Source organism: Pelodiscus sinensis, chromosome 8 (genome assembly GCF_049634645.1).
Source record: "Pelodiscus sinensis isolate JC-2024 chromosome 8, ASM4963464v1, whole genome shotgun sequence".
Classification (NCBI taxonomy): Eukaryota; Metazoa; Chordata; order Testudines; family Trionychidae; genus Pelodiscus; species Pelodiscus sinensis.
In genome coordinates, this window is record NC_134718.1 from 39,593,595 (window position 1) to 39,613,852 (window position 20,258).

At 40.3% G+C, this 20,258-nt stretch overlaps 1 protein-coding gene across 1 annotated transcript in view; it reads right to left on the reverse strand.

Moving 5' to 3' along the window:
* Positions 1-1,690: 1,690 nt before the first annotated feature.
* Positions 1,691-20,258, reverse strand: part of LIPA (lipase A, lysosomal acid type) — a 32,317-nt gene continuing 13,749 nt past the window's right edge. Inside the window, exons 5-10 of the mRNA XM_075935105.1 lie at positions 19,684-19,793; positions 19,054-19,190; positions 14,627-14,773; positions 10,389-10,460; positions 5,967-6,038; positions 1,691-4,363 (exon numbers count right to left, since the gene is read on the reverse strand). Coding sequence (XP_075791220.1) covers positions 4,130-4,363; positions 5,967-6,038; positions 10,389-10,460; positions 14,627-14,773; positions 19,054-19,190; positions 19,684-19,793 — 772 coding nt within the window. The 3' untranslated portion in view covers positions 1,691-4,129. The remainder of the gene's footprint in view (positions 4,364-5,966; positions 6,039-10,388; positions 10,461-14,626; positions 14,774-19,053; positions 19,191-19,683; positions 19,794-20,258) is intronic.

The window sequence follows — 20,258 nt, forward strand, 5'->3', positions numbered from 1 at the left end:
ACTTCACATCTCACTTTTGGGCTGCAGTCCATCAGCTTGGGAACCCCTGCCTTAGAACACTGGCCAACACAGACAAGTGGAGAGGTTGACACAAACTGATGTTAGAGAAGTGGGATTGTGCACAGGGTGGGGGAGTACCCCACAGGTTAGGCAAGGGACGGTCAGGTTCAGACCAGAGGCAAAGATAAACTGCTTTGTTAATTGTAGAAATTTGTGGGTTTTTGTTAGCTGTTAAGACATTGGAAGGGAAGCAAATACATGATGGGAAGGATGGGATAGCCCTAGTTAGAGGATCATATTCGCCACCAAATAGGGTTACCACTACTCATAATCTGGTATTTGTCAAGAGGTTTGGGTGCTACCTTGGGATACTTAGGTTCTTGTACTCAGAGAAGAAATTTTGAATCCCTATTTTTCCAGCAGGAGTGTGAACTTTTGGAGTGCCCACAGTATGGTTATCACCCTAAATCTGATTCATTGTCTTGACACAGGGAGAACAGCGTACTAATAAGCATGCTGTTGAATTGCTCAAATAACCAAAGTGAGGGACAATGTTACTCACCTACATTATAATGGCCTATCGGAGCACTGTCCAGTCACCTATGGGATATGCATCCTATACAGTGTTATGGAGGCAGATTTGCCTAGCCCTTGAACTTACATCTGGAGTTGAAGTATGAGAAGAGTTCAGCAATCCATCTGAATATGTCCTACAGGTAACAAGGAACTTGAGTTTTATGAACCAAGATGTCCAAGGCAGCAGGCAAAGGCCACATGACAAACAGCATACCTGACCTCAGGTACACCAAACAGGGGTGGTAGTCAGGAGAGTTGTGTGGGTACAAGACCAGACTAGAAGGGAGGGAAAAAATTAACGATGTCCTTTCAGCTATTGTAAAACTACATTAGGTGCTATTTGAGCTATCTCCAAAGCTGGATGGACAATCTTTTGTGATACATTACTACTGGCAGAAGCCTTCCGTGCATCCCCAGTGCAGGGATGCTGAGCCTACACAGGAACCCGGGGTTACCACCACAGGACAGGAATACTGCCCTGTATTATAGTTTTGCCCCGTTCCATTTCACAACCCCTGCACAATGTTCCTCAGTTATAAAGCCTCACATTAACCTGGTCCAATGAAGACGGGGATAGTGAGGATCAGTAAATGCTCAGCATGGAATCAGAGCAGGGTTCAGCAGGACAGTATTCCCTAAATTCAGGCTGGACCCTGTCTCAACTTAAGAGCAGATCACAGTGGGTGTGCAGACTGACCAGATGGCTTCAGGACCATTTGAAAGAGCTTCAGCAAGATGCAGGAATGCATCCTTTTAAGGGGGGACAGGGGATCAGAATAATGTAAGCCAGCAAATAGCACAAAAGAGCATTTAGCAAAGACATAGAAGAGCAATAGCCTAAAGGGCAAAAAGCTGAAGGATTTCAGGACAGTTGAATAATGATAGAAATGTAGCTGTGTTAGTCTGGTGTAGCTGAAACAAAAAACAGGACTATGTAGACAGCTGAGAGAGTGTCTTTCAGGTCTAGAGTGAAATGTGCCCTAGGCTTTCAGGCTTTTACCATATACCGATGTTGTATGTATCCTGGATACCTATGTCCATGAAATATCTTTGACAAACATCATAAATGCATATGTGAAACAGCATGCAACATAACAGAACACACCATTTCAAGTTATGGTCGATCATTTTGATTTATTGAAAAACTGTGACTATTCTATCCAGGCCACTTCAGACACTTTCAGAGATTTCCTTTTTAAGTAATTTAAAGCAAATGCCAAAACCAGCAATACACAGCACAGGGCCCCATAAGGAGCTACAATCAGGATATTAATGAAGAGCAATTTTTTAAAAATGAAAGTACCAGAACTTATAAATGCAAGAAACTCCCTGAGCCTCGATAAGGAGTAAAACCTCCCGAAAGTATTGCTTTTTTTCTAGCTTATTTACAAAAGAATTCTCTCTCAAGAGCTTAACTGCTAATATTTTCTGTACCATACAGAGGCAGAAGCCAAAAGGAGAACGGATGGCTTCATGGTTAGGCTTATAGATTGGGACTCTGGAGAACTTCAGCTAAATTCCTGCTCTGCCACAGAAACCCTACGGTCTCCTAGACCTTCACTGCAGCTGCCAATTACAGCTCGAGTCTGAATGAAAATGGAAGTGCACTTGAACTACAAAACTGTTACCTTGGCCCCTCCTCTGCCCGTACTAAACATTTGAGCCTTGTTTTCTAGTCATTACCATTACATACTTCCACCTTTTTCATTGCAGCTTAAAACAAGTAACCGTTACAGAAAGCAGTGTTTTCTTTTATTCCATTTGCTTCTCCCAGCAATCTTTAAAATCAAACAATAAGTAATAATTCTCATCAGTACTTTGATTTTTGGCATACAAGGCCTTATCTAGTTTTACCTTTGTGTAACTCAAGTGAACTCCAATACAATGCAGTAGTGAATCAAACCCAGAATATATATGACTCCAAATGGCACTGAAAGCATGCAGTGTTGGCTTGCTTCTTCTTAGAGTACGTCTAGACTACAGGGTTTTGTCGACAGAAGTTTTGTCGACAGTATCTGTCGACAAAACTTCTGTCGACATAGAGCGTCTAGACACATTCAGTTCTGTCGACAAAGCAAGCTGCTTTGTCGACAGAACCCTGTAAGTCTAGACGCAACCCTACAGGCAATAACACCTTCTGTCAACAGAACTCTGTCGACAGAAGGTGTTATGCCTCATAAAATGAGGTTTACCAGCGTCGACAAAACTGCTGAGCTCTGTCGACGTTATGTCGACAGAACTCAGCAGTAGTGTAGACGCAGGTATAGTTTTGTCAACAAAAGTCCACTTTTGTCGACAAAACTCAGTAGTCTAGACACACCCTTAGAGAACATTAGGCAGAAATTAAACTGACATGTTAATTCTTAAAATATGGCTAACTTAAAATTAAAGCACAAGAGAAAATGGCAAGGCATCTTTGGTTTCTGTGCTGCTAGAGTTAGAATGTCACTGTATTAGCAAAAGCACCAATAAAAGGTTTAGAAATATCTGCAGTAGAACCTCAGAGTTACAAATATCAGAGTGTAAGAGCTGATAAATCAAGCACACACCTTATTTGGAAATGGAAGTACACAATCAGGCAGCAGCAAAAACCACCCTATTCATCCCTCCCCACCCCCAGCCCCAAAAAAGCAAATATGAATTGTGTTAAACAACTATAAAAAAGGAAAGCAGGATTTTTCTTCTGCATATTGTAAAGTTTCAAAGCTGTATTAAGTCAATTTTCAGTTGTAAAGTTTTGAAAGAACAACCATAACATTTTGTTCAGCGTTGAATATGTTTCAATTACGAACAATCTCCAATCCCAAGGTGTTTGTAACTCTGAAATCAAATATACAGTGAAACCTTTGTTATCCGGCACTCTGTTAACCAGAAAACTTTGTTAACCAGCACTGCCCCCAGCCACAATACTGTCACATCTTCAGGCGCACAGGCCTGGCTTGGTTTATCATGATTGGCTTAACAATTTTTTATTTAAGAAGTACTAATCATCTTTAACTCAAAATGGAAATGTGAGACCAACTGCCTCACAGTATAAAAACTACCAATATTAAAAACTTGAGTTTTACTATTATTGTCCATTGGTTTTTCCTGGGTTGATGGGATCCTCAGATAACCGGAATTTTTAGATAACCGGAATGCCCTAATCCCCGAGCATGCTGGATAACACAGGTTTTACTGTAGTAGAAACTTCAAATCCATGCCAATATTTTATTCCAGGGCACATGCTCATCTTTTTTACTTTCAGGCTGCTGACATGCAAAGTGGGATAATTTGTCTTTTAAACATCTTATTAAACCTACATGGATTTAAAATGTATCCTCTGAACAAAGGCACACTGTTTTCTGATAGTATTACCAGTAAAATAAGAAAGGAACTATACAGATAAAAGAAATAACACTGTTTACATCAACAGTAGATAGTAATCCAAACCAGTAGTCATTATTGGCATTTTAAAGACATTATAAATAAGGATATATTACTAGTGCCATGACAACACTACACATTCCGAAATAGGCAATTAGTAAACTTTTAACCCACACATCAGGCAGTTTTACAAGTATGTGCTCATCTCGTTTATGATTTCTTTATACATGCGATAAGGTGCGTCGAGACCCCAGATGAAATCCAGATGTTCCCATTCAGGAATGTGTTTGTGGTAAACTAGATTAGTGACTTGAGTGAGCAGCATGGCAATATCATTCACGTCTGCAAGCCAGTCCTGTCCTCCAGTCCAAAGTGCAGTTGGCACGGTCATATCTTTTACTTTGTAGAATGGAGGGGTAGACTATAGTAGGGGAAAAGATCACAAACTTTTAAAAAATGAACGTACGTACGTGTGTGTGTGTGTGTGTCTGTGTGTGTGTGTGTAAGTGAGAGAGAGTGAGAGAAAGAGAGAGAGAATATCACAAGTGTAAGAGAATAGTAGAAGTCAGAATCCTAGTCTTTCCTGTCTTTGCTCTGGAGCAGCAGTCAATTCAAGGGAAACTGTGACTAACTTCATGTTAAAGCTTCCTCAGTAGAGAAAATGAGGTTTTTGGGTAATACAAGATAATGCTAGCTCATTGATGTATGCAAAGAATCTACCATGTAAAATTTAAATCTCAAACCTACTTTTGTGTGTCACTATTACCCCAAAGGTGAAATACCTACCTACCTACCAACAAGCATTCAGATAGCTAATCTCCATTGCATTGCTCAAGCTAGAATTACTGTAAGGCAGGAATGGGGAACCTCAGCCCTCAGCTTGCCTGGATCTGGTCCCCGAGGCTCAGCCCTCCCCTCTGCCCCCCAGCATTGCAGAGCTTGTGCTGGTGCTCCAGCCCCCTGCCATCCCCCTGGAGGCTGAAACTCACACAATCTACTAAACTGGGCCCCCCTAATCTCTGGTGTGTGAGGGGAATATGTGGGGAGTGTCGTCCTCCTTTTTAGTTGGAGACCACAGTGAGGGTTTTTTCCCCCCACTTCTCACTTGTGTGCAGCCCCTGACTGATTTTTCTGTGTATCAGTGGCCCTCCAGCCTAAAAAAGGTTCCCTGCACCCGTAAGAGATTACTCTCACAATAAAGCAAGAGGAGTACATTTTTAATGCTATGCAAAAGGGATCGAGAAAATAATTTGGTAGTCATATAAAGATGCAGGCGGATTTAAGGAGGTTGAAGTTTGGCCAGGACACCTTAATTAACCATATACAACTCTAGTGAGAAATGCAGAGAGATCATTAATGATCAAAAAAGTCAGGCCAAGAGCTGAGCAAACAAGTGATTTTTCAGCTGGACAACCACACCAAAAATTTAAAAATGGTTTGTTTCTAAAGTTTTTTTTCAGGTTCTCTCTAAAGTGAAAAATACATTTAAAAACAAAATTGTTTCAGCTGAAAATATGCCCTAAACCAAAAAATAAATGTATATTTTCATTTCATCAATTTTTAAAAATATGTAGCTATATTTCAAAATGAAAAGTTAAAGCACTTCAGAATGGTCAAAATGGAAAAATGGCGACATTTTAAAAATAAATTCTCTCACTTTTGTCTTCAACTTGCCAAATTTGTAAATATTTTCAACATCTCTTAAATGCTTTTTTTGGGGAGGGGAGAAGAGGAGGATGAATTTACTATTCACTGAAACATCTGCAGACAACTCCAATCAGAACCTTGGTTAAGACCTATTTACTGCATCTCTTGCAACAAAACACCCCGTATCATACGGAAGCACTAAATCTGTACTGATTCAGACAACAGTGCTACCTTATGTCTAATAATTTCCTAATGCCTATATGCTTGCATTACAGAAGCAGGTTTCTGCTTAATTTGCGAGGCCTGACATGGTCTCCTGGCAGTTTTACATGTTGTATCTCTCAGGGATAGTAAGACTTTCATTAAAAGTTCTTTACCTGGTTATAGTGAAAAATATTTGCAGCCTTGTTTCCCCAGTCAAAAGCTTTGAGTTCCCCAGATTTAACAGCCTGAAACATATAGTCACACAACAACATGAAGGTCAGTGTTTGCACTCAAACTGTAAATACAAAAAATGAAGGTTAGCTAGAGAAGCATCTTAATCCTATGTAATTAAACTAAAAAAGAACACACACCAGGAAGAGGAGATGTTTTACCTATACAATGTGACTGAGGCTACATCTAAACTGCACTGCTCGTGCAATGATCAAGCAATGCCACATCCAAAGAATGTGTCCACTTTTTCGGAAAATTTTTTGAAAAAGCAGACACATTATTTCGCCATCCCTGTAAACCTCATTTTATGAGGAATAAGGGATGGATCGAAAGATCACTTTTTTTCTGAAATTTGGTACTGTGTAGACACGTCAAATTTCTGAAAAGCTTCTTTTGACAGTAAAGCGGAAAAAGATATGCAATTTGTGTTTCTTTTTCGACTTACCATTGCAGTGTAGACCTAGCCAAAAATACCTGGAACAAAGGAAAGCCCAACTAATTGTAACTTTTGGGCATGGGAATGGTAGAATGAATATTTTAAAAGAACATTTTGTTTCCACAAGGTGTCTTAGGTCTCACATTTTTACCTATAGACTATGGGCACTCAAGAGTCCACAAGGCAGGAGCAGACACCATATCCTGGAATGGAATATACAGTTTGCCAGATTTTCTAAAGGTAAACATCCAAGTGTGCTGGATTTATTACAAATTAAGAACTGAAGACCAGCCATACTGGGTCAGACCAAAAATCCATCCAGCCCAGTATCCTGTCTCCTGACAGTGGCCAAGGCTAGGTGCTCCAGAGGGAGTGAACCGAACAGGTAATGATCAATGCCATCCATCTCTACCCTCTGACAAACAGAGGCTAGGGACACCATTCCTTACCCATACTGGCTAATAGCCATTAATGGACTTAACCTCCATGAATTTATCTAGTTCTATTCTTTTATAGTCCTAGCCTTGTGAAGAAGAACTTTCGCTTATTAGTTTTAAACCTGCTACCCATTAATCTCACTTGATGGCCCCTACTTCTTATATTATGGGAACAAGTAAATAACTTTTCCTTATTCACTTTCTCCACACCACTCATGATTTTACATACCTCTGTCATATCACCCCCTTAGTCTTCTCTTTTCCAAGACAAAAAGTCCTAGTCTCTTTAATCTCTCCTCAGATGGGACCTGTTCCAAACCCCTAATCATTTTAGTTGCCCTTCTCTGAACTTTTTCTAATGCCAGTACATCTTTTTTGAGATGAGGAGACCACATCTGTACACAGTATCCAAGATGTGGGGATACCATGGATTTATATAAGGGCAATATATAAATCTTATTCTCTATCCCTTTTTTAATGATTCCTAACATCCTGTTTGCTTTTTTGACTGTTGCTGCACACTGCATGGACTTCTTCAGAGAACTATCCACGATGACTCCAAGATCTCTTTCCTCATTAGCTGTAGTTAAATTAGACCCCATCAGATTGTGTGTATAGTTGGGGTTATTTTTTCCAATGTGCATGAGTTCATATTTATCCACATTCAATTTCATTTGCCATTTTGTTGCCCAATCACTTAATTTTGTGAGATCTTTTTGAAGTTCTTCACAGTCTGCTTTGGTCTTAACTACCTTGAGCAGTTTAGTATCTTCTGCAAACTTTGCCACCTCACTGTTTACCCCTTTCTCCAGATCATTTATGAATAAGTTGAATAGGATTGGGCCCCAGGACTGACCCTTGAGGAATACCACTAGTTACCCCTCTCCATTCTGAAAATTTACCATTTATTCTTAACCTTTGTTTCCTGTCTTTTAACCAATTCTCAATCCATGAAAGGTCTTCTCTTTTATCCCATGACAACTTAATTTACGTAAGAGCCTTTGGTGAGGGACCTTGTCAAAGGCTTTTTGGAAATCTAAGTACATTATATGTACTGGATCCCCCTTGTCCATATTTTGTTGACCGCTTCAAAGAACTCATGATTTCCCTTTGCAGAAAGCAAGTTGACTTTTGCCCAACAAATTATGTTCTTCTAGGTGTGAAAATTTTATTCTTTACTATTGTTTCAACTAATTTGCCCGGTATCGACGTTAGACTGACTGGTCTGTAATTCCCAGGATCACCTCTAGACCCCTTTTAAATATTGTTATTACATTAGCTATCTTCCAGTCATTGGGTACAGAAGCTGTTTTAAAGGATAGGTTACAAACCATAGTTAACAGTTCCGCAATTTCACATTTGAGTTCTTTCAGAACTCTTGGGTAAACACCATCTGGTCCTGGTGTCTTGTTCAAGTTTATCAATTAATTCCAAAACCTCCTCTAATGACACTTCAATCTGTGATAATTCTTCAGATTTGTCACCTACAAAGGCCGGCTCAGGTTTGGGAATCTCCCTAACATCCTCAGCCGTGAAGACTGAAGCAAAGAATTCATTCATTCATTGGGGGTTCTGCATGCACATTAGACTGTATATTACTAGAAAGACTAGCATATACTGGTTCAAACCAGGCTCTCCAGAGACTAGCAGATAAAGGCTACGTCTAGACTTAAGTGTTAAATCAGAAGAAGATATGCAATTTGCAATGCGCAAATTGTGTATCTTTTTCCGATTTACTTTTGAAAGAGGCTTTTCCAAAATTTGGCGCTTCTACAAGGTGCCAAATGTCAGGAAAAAAAATGCTCTTTCGACACATCCCTGCTGTTTTGTAGAACAAGGTTTACAGGGATGGCCAAAGAGTGTGCCCGCTTTTTAAAAGAATGTTTTGAAAAAAACGGATGCATTCCTTGGACACAGCATTGCTTTTCTGGGATACCTCTAGTATCCCAGAAAAGCAATGCAGTCTTAGAGGTAGCCAAAGAAAGGAATCTGGGATAAAATGACTGACTTGATACCAAGTCTTCTTATATCCTTAAGTTGCATCAAGGGAGGTTTAGGTTGGACATTAGGAAAAACTTCCTAACTGTCAGGGTGATTAAACCCTGGAATAAATTGCTTGGGGGGGTAGGCGTTATGGACTCTCCATCACTGGAGATATTTAAGAGCAGGTTAGATAGGCATCTATCAGGGATTATCTGGCTCTTGGTCCTGCTGCGAGGGCAGGAGACTGGACTTGATGGCCTCTCAAGGTCCCTTCCAGTTCTAGTGTTCTACGATTCCATGATTCTTTCTAGTCTATCAAATAGACATAACTGATCCAAGGGTGGAGACCCAAATCTTTTAAAATGTTAAAGGACAGAGCCCTTCTAGGATGTGGGGGAGGGGAGAGATAATCTCTGTTAAGATTATTAGCAGGTGTATAGGTTCTTTTAGTTGTTTTCTGTATGTTTTACCTAATGCTTTCACCTTAAAAGTAAATGTGTTTGTTTATACAGGGCTATGTGGTAACTTATAGCTGGGGAAATTAACCTGTTCAAAGCCATTGGAGAGATAGCAAAGCACACATGCAGACCTGTTAAGGCAGTCTGGCTTGCAGGGGAACTCAGTGTAGCAGGGAGCTACAGCATTGAAATACCCTATTCTGAAGGGAAAGATGTGGGTTTCTGCCCAAGAGAGGTGGCCAGCTAAGAAGCTGGAAACCTAGAAGGAGTGCCCTTGGTGATAAATACAGGTACAGCAGCCCTGCTCTGATAAACAAAACAATGAAGTTTTCTTTTAAAACTTGTCTAAGAAATATGAATTTTTAAAGCCAGCTTTCTTTATGAGCCTCTTTCCGCTTCATTCCATGTCCCATATCTAACCCATGGAAGCTCAACTTAAATTTCTAGACCAACATGCGCTTTGTGTGGACAACCAGGTTGACTCTAAGACTGTATCTCAGTCACCTATGCAGAGAGCAGCAGCTGCGGATTCCATGAAAAATCTCTCTCCCTCAGCATAGGGATATGGTACTTGCTTTCTAGCACTGAGATACAACAGCACCACAACCACTTAAAAGAACTGAAAGTATATAGATTGCAAAGTGTTAAAAAAAAGCCTAAATATGCACAATTTGTCCATTGGTTCTGCTACAGTATGTAGTTAGAGCTCATGGTCAGAAACCAAGGTTAATGAAGGAGAAACAAATGTTTATTGTAGCAACACTATCTCTGACATGCTAGTTTTAAATGCAGACAGGATTACTGTCTACTGATCTGGATCACCTATTATTTTGCACTTATGCAAAAACATGCTGCATCTAAGGGAGGGGGATTTTTAAAATTAAAATAGTAGAGATTAACATATGTTGTTCTTTCTCCCTAGTAGTCCCAAAGTCTTATCCAAGTTGTGCTAACATAAGATTGTTTTGACATTTCACCCCATTTCAGTGACAGCAGTATTTTATAAACATAAATTAGGTTAACAGGCACTTTAGATTTCAAAAGTTCTACCTGACTCCAGTGGAGCATATTTTGTACAGATGTCCCAGCAGGGCAGTGTGTTGAATACACGTCTACTCGGCTCTGAAACAGCAACATAGTAATTACAATTTTCATCTATTAATGTGTATCTGCTCCATTCTTTACTGTTTTTTTTTTTGTTTTTTTTTTTTTGCATAACAAAACAGTAAGTTTAAGAAATAAAAAGTTCCTTTCAGAAAGTTTCAGAGTAGACTAGTATAAACAAACTAGGTAAAATGCTTAAGTCATGGAGAATATTTGACATTAATTATCACTGTGTACTTAGTTTAGTTTAAACTAAAGTTCATATTTTACTATAACATTGCCTTTTCTTTAAAAAAAACATACTAAATCTGACTAGGAATATTTCAGTGTTTTGCGCTGAGTTTTTTCCAAGGGTGGGGGAGGAGGAAGGGACGTAAGCTTTCTCCAAATATATTGAGAAAAAACAAGAAAACAATGTTACTCAAGTTAATTAAAACTACTAGATGCAAAAGTGAAACTAGCTACTCTAACTTTGTTTCCCTTCTGAATGAAATGCAAAAATAAAATAAAGCATAGATGTTGAAAAGTAAACTAAATTTAGAAAAAAACGCTTCAGATTTAATATTCCATGGTGTCCTTAATACTGTGATTTTTTTCATAACATTGACTTTAAACTTGATATTGTTATGCATGAATCAGTTTTATATTAATGCACAAGTTCAAAAGTCCTATTGTTAACAAAAGTATGCCAAGTATTTCTAGGTTAAAAATGCCTCCCTACAGTATGCTAGTTTTAACCAATAATTCAGCTATTTTTGCTATGTAGGCTTTTGCTCCAAATAAGCATCATGTACATTCAGTTAAAAAAAAACCCCACAACCTGAATTTCTTCTGAAAGCTGAATCCTCAGGCAGGTTAACATATCATCCATATCTAGAACAATGGAATATTGTGTGCAGGGAGAGGAAAATTCTACCTATAAAAATCAGCATTTTTTCCTATTTCATATAAATTATGCCAACTTCAAATTTTCAGGTGAAATTCTGGCCCTTCTGAAGTTAATGATAAGAAGTCAATTGGGCCAAGTTTCACCAGGAAGATTTGTCCAAACCTTTAGGAAGAAGAAATAATTTTGCAGGTTTTTCCACTATATTTTAGTGAAGTTGCATGGAAAAGCAAAAACCCGTCAATGAAAGTTTTGTTGTGAATATTTTGTAATCTTTCCCATATGAGAATGTCCCTATTTCATTGCTCCTTTAGGTGGCTTGACCCAACAGAATGGCCCATCGAGTTTGAATCCTCTCTCCCTAAACCCAAAGCTCCATATTCTAGGATTTAGTAGACAATTATGTCCTGATTACTGCACCCAGCTTACTGAGTTACGCCACAAACAGACTCTAAAAAGAGTCAAGCATAGAATCCCACATCATTTTCTGTCACAGATGTCCACAGTAACAGAGAGATGTTCTGCTATTTGGTGTTTCTGTGTGTTTGTTGTTTAAACAAAAACCCAGCTCTGGAAACTCAAACCCTGAGACTAGAAATTTCACGCTGGGTTATTTCTTTCTGAGACTTTATCACTATTCATCTTGCTCATGTTCTGCCCACTGAGTACAAAAATATTTTCAATCCGTTTTTAAAATTTAGTTCCATGTATCATCAACTAGAGTCTGTGAAGTTGGACTCATATGTAGAAGAAGAAAAGATACTTATTCAATCTTTCAAGAACTAGAACGGGGTGGGAAAAAGGGCCTCTGCAGGCTGGATCTGGCTTGCAAAATGGGTTGATCCAGCCCACAGAGGTCCTGCCACTCCCCCGCCCCCAGGCCAATCAGGGCTTAGGGATGGGGGAGCATGTGGTGCTTAGAGTCAACCAGTGTTCCCACTAAGCTGCACGCCTATGCGGTTGCATGCTAAAAATGTTAGGTCCACCCATGTCATTTTAAGAGCCGTGCAGCAGCTAGAACAGAAGGTGAGTGGTGGCGACAGCAGCTAGTGGTTTGGTGGAATCCTGGCAGACGGCAGCTGCCCTTCTGCTCCGCTAAGAGCAATGGCGTGTGAGGTGAGGATCTTCCTATAAGACTGCCCCAGGTGGAACAAGCCTCATGCAGTTGCCGCTTTATTCCAGCTGAGGCCAGGGTGACCCGCGGTACTATTTTTAGTACTGAGGTCCCATGGGGACCAAGACCGCAGTACTAAAAATAGCACCGCAGGCAGCTTCTGCTCCAGTCCTGGCACGCGGTCCTGTCGCTGGAGCAGCTGGGCCAGGGCTGCGGGGGCTTCTGGGGCCGGAACTGCAGTACTAAAAATAGTACTTCAGCCAAAGCTCCAACCCCCACAAACTGCTTTCCATGCTGGAGGCAGAAGGTGAGGGAAAGAACAGGAGGAAGTGGGGGAGAGGAGAGGAAGGGGCTTGTGCTGAGGGGAGGTGGGCCGGGGCAGGCACTAAGGGACAGGGTAGAGAAGAGACAAATGCCAGGGGACCAAGAGGAGACAATGAGGAAAAGGGCAGGAGTGGAGGAAAGGTATCAGTGGGGATGGGAGAAGGGAAGGGACAGGGTGATGTTAGGAGAGGAAAGGGGAGGAACAATGGGGGCAAGAGAAGAGGGGAGACATGAGTACGAGGAGACGAGAGGTTGAAAGAAAGGATGGGCATGAGGAAGGCAGTGGATGGAGTAAGTCATATGTGAGGCTCCAGAGGGGCCATGAGGAGAACTGGGGCAGTGGGTGGTGAGGGGATGGGCACCAGGGAGAAAGAGGGCAAGGGTAGTGAGGGAAGGGGGAGAAACCAGGAAGGTGCAGGGGTAAAAGAAGGTGCAGGTGAGAGGGGTATCATGGGGATGAAGCAGAAGGACAGACACGTGGAAGGAAGGGACGGGCACCAGAGGACAGAGGCAGGGCAAGTGGGTAGAGGGAGGAGTTAGGAGAGGAGATGGGGAGGGGTAGCTACAGATGATCAGAGTGGGGCTAGAGGAGGAGTGGACACAAGAGAGGGGCTGGTGCAGGGGTCAACGGGTGGGGGGTGAGAGCAGGTCCACAAAGGACTGAGGGGAGTGAAAAAGCAGGAGCCAGGACAGCAGAGGAGGGTGAAGAGTGGGGAGCATGAGGCACCAAGGAAGTAGATGGGGCAAGGGAAGGGTAGGAGACTTGGCAACAGAGGGAAAAGGTAAAGGTTTATAAGATATTTATTAATAACTTGGGTGCCACAGTGGCACATCCAAACAAGTGCACGTGGACTCAATACTGGTGCACTAGACAAAACTCACTCCGTTCATGGGTGGAAAATCTTAGCAGGAACACTGGAGTCAACCTGTCACATCCTGGAGGGCAGGGAGCGAGATACTGGGAATGCCTAGATTACATGGCTCTGTCAATGGAGCCATGTAGATGAGTTTACTAGACATAGGAAACTGAAGCAGCGATTTAAATAATCGCCGCCTCATTTACATCAAAATGGCCGCTGCGCTGTGCCGATCGGCTGTTTGGCAGCACAGCGGGGCAGTCTGGACGTGCCACGGTTGACAAGGGAAGCCTTTGTCGACCGCTCCGGTATACCTTGGTTTATCGGAGCAATCGACAAAGGCTTCCCTTGTCAACCACGGCACGTCCAGACTGTCCCGCTGTGTCGCCAAACAGCCGATCGGCACAGTGCAGCGGCCATTTTGATGCAAATGAAGCGGCGATTATTTAAATCGCTGCTTCATTTTCCTATGTCTAGTAAACTCATCTACATGGCTCGTCAACGGAGCCATGTAGTCTAGACATACCCACTTTGTGCTCCCCCACCTGGGGGGGGGGGGGGGGAAGGGAAGTGGGCAAATTCTCTTCCCACCTTGCAAGGGGTTTGGCACTTAGAATCATCTTGCAGTTGCTTTTCAGAAGACTTAATGTGGTCCTCCCACCCCTGGGCCCTGATTGCGCTGCCAGTTCTCCTGTGGGAGGCAGGGGTGAAGATTTCACGTGCACCCCCACCCATAGATCAATCAGAGTCTGTGGGCAGGGTAGCATGCACGTGTTCTGGTCCCCCCAACACCACCCCACCTGAGGCCATGCCTCTTCAGGGGTGGCCTGGGGCCACTTCAAAAATTTCTGAAGTGGCCCCCGGTCAAAAATTATTGCCCACCCCTGAACTAGAAGGTATTAAACTTTTTTAAACTCACATATGTATACAACTACATTTAGATTGTAGTCTATACGCTTTAAATTTCACAAGATGCTAATTGCTAAGTGTATACAGAACATACCATGTTTAAGTTTTTCTCATCAAAGCCACATATAAGAAAGAAGAAATTGCCACAAAGGTCATCGAGTAATCTGTGGGTACAAACATGCATGGCAAGCCACTTCAGCAATGAATTCTGAGGAAGGAATTGCTTCTTTCCAAACATGTCCTGCAAAAGAATAAGCCCACACATGTAAAAACAGAAGGCTATTTGCTTTTGCTCATACAGTAGCCTTCTTCAGATAGTTTACTTCAATTCAGAAAATAAGGATAATGTAATGCTCACATGCTTTTAGTGTTTCGCCTAGATCAGTGGTTCTCAAACTTTTTGGCCTGCGGCCCACGCCACTCAACACAAGCCTTTTTGCAGATCGCCAGACAACCACCCAAAATAACAAAATGGGTGCTGGAGCAGGCTGAGGGTGGGGAGGAGGTTTATCCAGGAGGGAGGGCGTGGGATCTGGGCATGAAGGGCACTTACCTCCCATGCCTCCCACTGCTCCCAGGCTCCATTCTCCCATTGCTGCCATTGACCACGATTCTGGTTAGTGGAAGCGAAGGGGGAAGCCTCCTGGGGAGTGGTTTCCTGTACTGTCATTCTCCCAGCTGGGGTGGGAGAAGGGAGGAGGGGCTGCAGCAGTACTCGGAGCTGCTTCCTCTCCCCGACTGGCCAGATCCAGCCTGTAAGGTTTGGGACTCCTCCCCACCCCACCCCAGCAGAAAGCCGGTGCTAGCATTCCAACCATGCACGGGAGGTGAGGGGTTGGAGCGCCAGCAAAGGCTTCTCCACTGCAGAGGGGGGAGCTCCGAGCCCAGGGCCCTCCTGAAAGACTGTTGCAGACCACTACGGGTCCATGGAACACACTTTGAGAATTACTGGCCTAGATCGTTAATCTGAAATAAAATATATAAATCAGGAACTTTGGTATCAAGTTAAAAATATTATGGGCTGTCAAGCAATTAAAAAAATAGCTATTAAACATGCTATTAAAAATTCCTGATTAAACACTAACAAAATACCATTTAAATATTTTGAATGTTTTCTACCTTTTCAAATGCTTTTATTTCAATTACACCAGAGATTACAGTATACAGTACTCACTTTATTTTTTTTTTTACAAACATTTGCACTGTAAAAACCAAAATAGTATTTTCAATTCTCCCATTACAAGTACTATAGAGCAATCTCTTTATCACGAAAGCTGAACTTACAAAAGAACTATGTACAAAAAAATCCCCTGCATTCAAAAATAAAAACGTAAAACTTTAGGCCTACAAGACCATTCAGTCTGACTTCTTGTCCATACAAACAAGATTTTTTTACATTTGCAGGACATATTGCTGCCCACTTCTTGTTTACAATGCCATGTGAAAATGAACATGTGTTCGTATGGCTTTGTTGTAGCCAGCAATGCAAAATATCCCAGTTCCAGATGTGCTGAAGATTCATATGTCCCGTCACACTTCAGCCATTCCAGAGGACATGCATCAGCTCTGCTAACAAGTTCTACCAAAGTTGGGCAGGCCAACCATGTTTATTTTCATCATCTGAGTCAGGTGCCAGCTGCAGAAGGTTGCTTTTCTTTTTTGTTGGTTCAGATTCTGTAGTTTCTGCATCAGAGTATGATCTTTGAAGAGTACTGAAATCATGTACCACATCCTGTCCCTCAGAGTTTGGAAGGCACTTCAGATTCTAAAATTTTAGGTCAAGTGCTACTGCTATCTTTAGAAATCTCATTTTGGCACCTTTCTTGTGTTTTCTCAAATCTGCAGGGAAAGTGTTCTTAAAATGAACATGTGCAGGGTCATCAGCCAAGATTTCAGATGTAAGGCAGAATAGTGGGTGAAACAGAGCAGGACCCATACAATTCTCCCTCAAAAAGTTGAGTCACAAATGTAAACACTTTTTTTTTTTTTTAAATGAGCATTATCAGAATGAAAGGATGTCCTCTGGGACGGTAGCTAAAGTACAAATGGCATATGAATGTTTAGCATATCTGGCACCTTGCAAGGCCAACTATAAAAGTGCTAAGGGAAGGCCTATTCTCACTCTCAGGTGACTTTGTAAATAAGCAGGCAGCATTATCTCCTGCAAATGTAAACAAAATTCTCTTAATTAGCTGAAGAAACAGAAATGGATGGACTTACAAGCTTTAAAGTTTTATAGTGTTTTGGTTTTGAGTGCAGTTATGTAACAATCTATATTTGTAAGAAGCACTTTCACGATACAGAGATTGCATTATAGTACCTGTATGAGGTCAACTGAAAAATACTATTTATCATTTTCACAGTTCAAATATTTGTAATAAAAATAATATAATGTGAGCGCTGTAGACACTGTATTCTGTGTTGTAAATGAAAAATGTAAAAAACATCAAATAAATGTTAATTGGTATTCTACTGTTTAACAGTATGATTTAAAACTTTGATTAACTGCAATTTTTATATCACAGTTAATTTTGAGTTAATCCCATGAGTTAACTGCAATTAATCAACAACCCTATACAATATTCATGGTTACCCAAAGAAAATCCATGACAATTCCAACTTTTAATTGATCTTATCAGTTTTGTATCCATGGGCATGTCAGATTTCTGCTAAAAGCTAAATATTTTAAACTGATTTTTGTTTAGGTTGAGAGGTTTGATATCTGCAGCTTCCTCAATTCAAACTATTTGAATAAAACCAAGCTTGCATTGTGGTGGCAGCTTCCTCTTGCAAGACATTATTTTTAAACAGTTCAAGAGTTTGAATATGATCTAGGGATAGTGCATTTTACTCTCACTGACACAGCACAAAGTCTATGACACATCCACTAGTTTGTGGTTAACTGGGTGGTTCCACAATAGCTTATTGTGCAAGTCACCATGACTGGATCAAGTTTCACAGTCTGATGTAAACAGGTGCATTCTTCTATAAATAAAAACTTCTTAACTGGGGGGATACTGTCTATTATTCTAACTAAGCAGCCATTCTCACTATGAGAAGAGGGGCAGCCAGGCAGGTGTTATTCAATCTCATCTTTATCTGCCTGAGGGGAGCCAGCAGCAGTTATGATACATAAAAGCAGTGCTTTTTTTGTACAAAAAGAGGTGCCAGTACTCCAGGGGAAAAGTTGTTGAGCTCTGACTGGAGTTGCCGTCCTGCATAAAAGTATCTATTCAAGGTATGTCATGTGGCTAGAAAAGGTACATTATACCTATCAGAGACACACTTCCAACATTTAAAATCTAGTCTCCCATAACTCACATAGCTCCCCTTCCTTCTCTTACCAAAGGATAGCTAGATGGAAGGATATGAACAGCACTGCTCCCATAAAGAGCACTTTTTAACATCTAGTAAACATCTTCATTGTATCCTACTTGTTTCCTCTCACTTTGTTTGGCAATTTGTGTGAAAAATAAGAATTTAGAATTTAAAGTCTGAAAAAGCATTTTTTTCCAATGGAAAAAAATCTATATGAAGACTGAAGTACACAGATATGATTGCTAAATAAGTCTAAAGAAACTGATGACAGATGAAAAATATTCTATATAAAGGCAGAAAGGATACCGCATGATTCTGCTAAAATTGACCAGCCTGTAAGTTAATCATGACTTTTTTGGCAACACGAGCGCTAGAATCATGTGCAAATGAGTAAATATCACACTGATTTTTTCAGGTCAGGTCAAGCCCTATTTAATATGGTACATTGTAAGTTCTAAATTCCCCCTAGCTTCTCCTGTCACGTATTTAGATTTCTCAGCTTCTTGGTTCAAATCTTCCATTTTTAAGGCTCTCTAGACACTTGTGGATGGTACAAAAAAGATAAATATTTAAGTTTTTTAGATAGCACATGATGCAGCAACATAAAAACAAATGTTTTTTTCACATTCTTATTCACTTTTTTCCAGTGGGGAACATGAGGTGCAACTGGGCAGCATCAAATGCATTTTGTAGTGACTGAGCCTAATTCTCCTCATAATTACTCAAGTATCAGAGGGGTAGCCGTGTTAGTCTGAATCTGCAAAAGTGGCGAGGAGTCCTGTGGCACCTTATAGACTAACTGAAGCGTAGGAGCATAAGATTTCGTGGGCAAAGACCCACTTCGTCAGACGCATGTATGACATACATTTGACGAAGTGGGTCTTTGCCCACGAAATCTTATGCTCCTACGCTTCAGTTAGTCTATAAGGTGCCACAGGACTCCTCGCCATAATTACTCAGTTATCAATATGAAAACCATTAGAGCAACTATGGAGATAAACTGATACAATATCAAAATTTGGCTTAGAACTCTTGTTGCATGTGTGTACCTTATGTACAAATGTTTACACAGCAAGAGAAGCACATTCATATGAATTAAGCCTGCATTCAATCTCATTTATATTCTCCACTAAAGCCCAATTTAAATGGAAAAGAAATAATCTTACTTGGGTTTAAAACAAATATCTTGACTGAAATACATACTTTAAGCAACAGTTCTGGAAGCACTCCAAGTTTTGTCAGCGGGCTAGTGGAGAACTTGATTGTAGCTACAGGTGCCAAGGCAAAAAACATTTTTATTTTTTTAGCCAGCTCTGGCATAGTTGAAAATGCAATGAAACCTATAAAAAAATTAGACTGGTTAATAAGACAACATTTGACAGAAATTCACATCAGAATTTTAGCTAAGCATGTTTTCATTATAAAATGTAGCATGTTTTAAGTTCTGAATTTGGAACTTATATAGGTGTTTAAAGAAGAATTTGAATTAGCATCAGTCCTATATTCTTTAAATGCAGGTTTGGTTAATTAATGGTTCACCTGAGCATCACTTAGATTTTTTTATGAAATGATTAATTATTTTTTTCCCATGTACATTTTTAAAACTCTAAAACATCTGTTTATATAAACGAAATGAATAATGTAGTCTACTAGCTTAGCATACTTTTTTACAGCTTTTCATTTCAAATGAATACGTGAAAATAAATTCTCTACATTTTAGCTCTAATGAGAATGCAAAACAAAATGTACTCAAATTTATATTTTATCATTATTTAACCAAAAGTGTGATAATCTATATCTTTTAAAACAAAGTATTTAAATCTCTTCACATACCTATAGTAGTACCCTGTGAATGGCCAACGTAACAGATTTTCTCCTGGCCAGTTTTATTCACAATGAAGTTTATAGTGGCAGGAAGGTCATATTTAGCCATTTCATCAAAACTACAGTACAAAGACAAAAAGGCAATTGTATAAATAAAGTTATAAAATTTCTGCATCAATGTATACAATGTAGAACTGATGAATGGAACTTTATATTCATTCACAGCTGACCTATCTTCAATATACTCAACTTCCAAAGGATGTTTCTGAACAACCAGACTCTGACCAAGATTAACTTAGGTCTTGATCCTGCACCACTGAAGTCAACGGGAATTTTCTCATTGATTTCAATGAAGGCACGGTCAGGTCATTATGGCAAATTGATAGTTCCCCATATTGTTAACATATTAGCACATATATAACCAAGATAAAAAATTATTGTGGCACACATTTGTTTAAATCTATTACTGAAGAGGGGTAGTAGATAAAGCAGGGTAAAATTTTTCATATTTGATTTTTTAAAAATGACCAAAGGAACTTCAGGAGGAATGGGAGAATCCTCCTTCACAGGCTTTATCTCAGCAG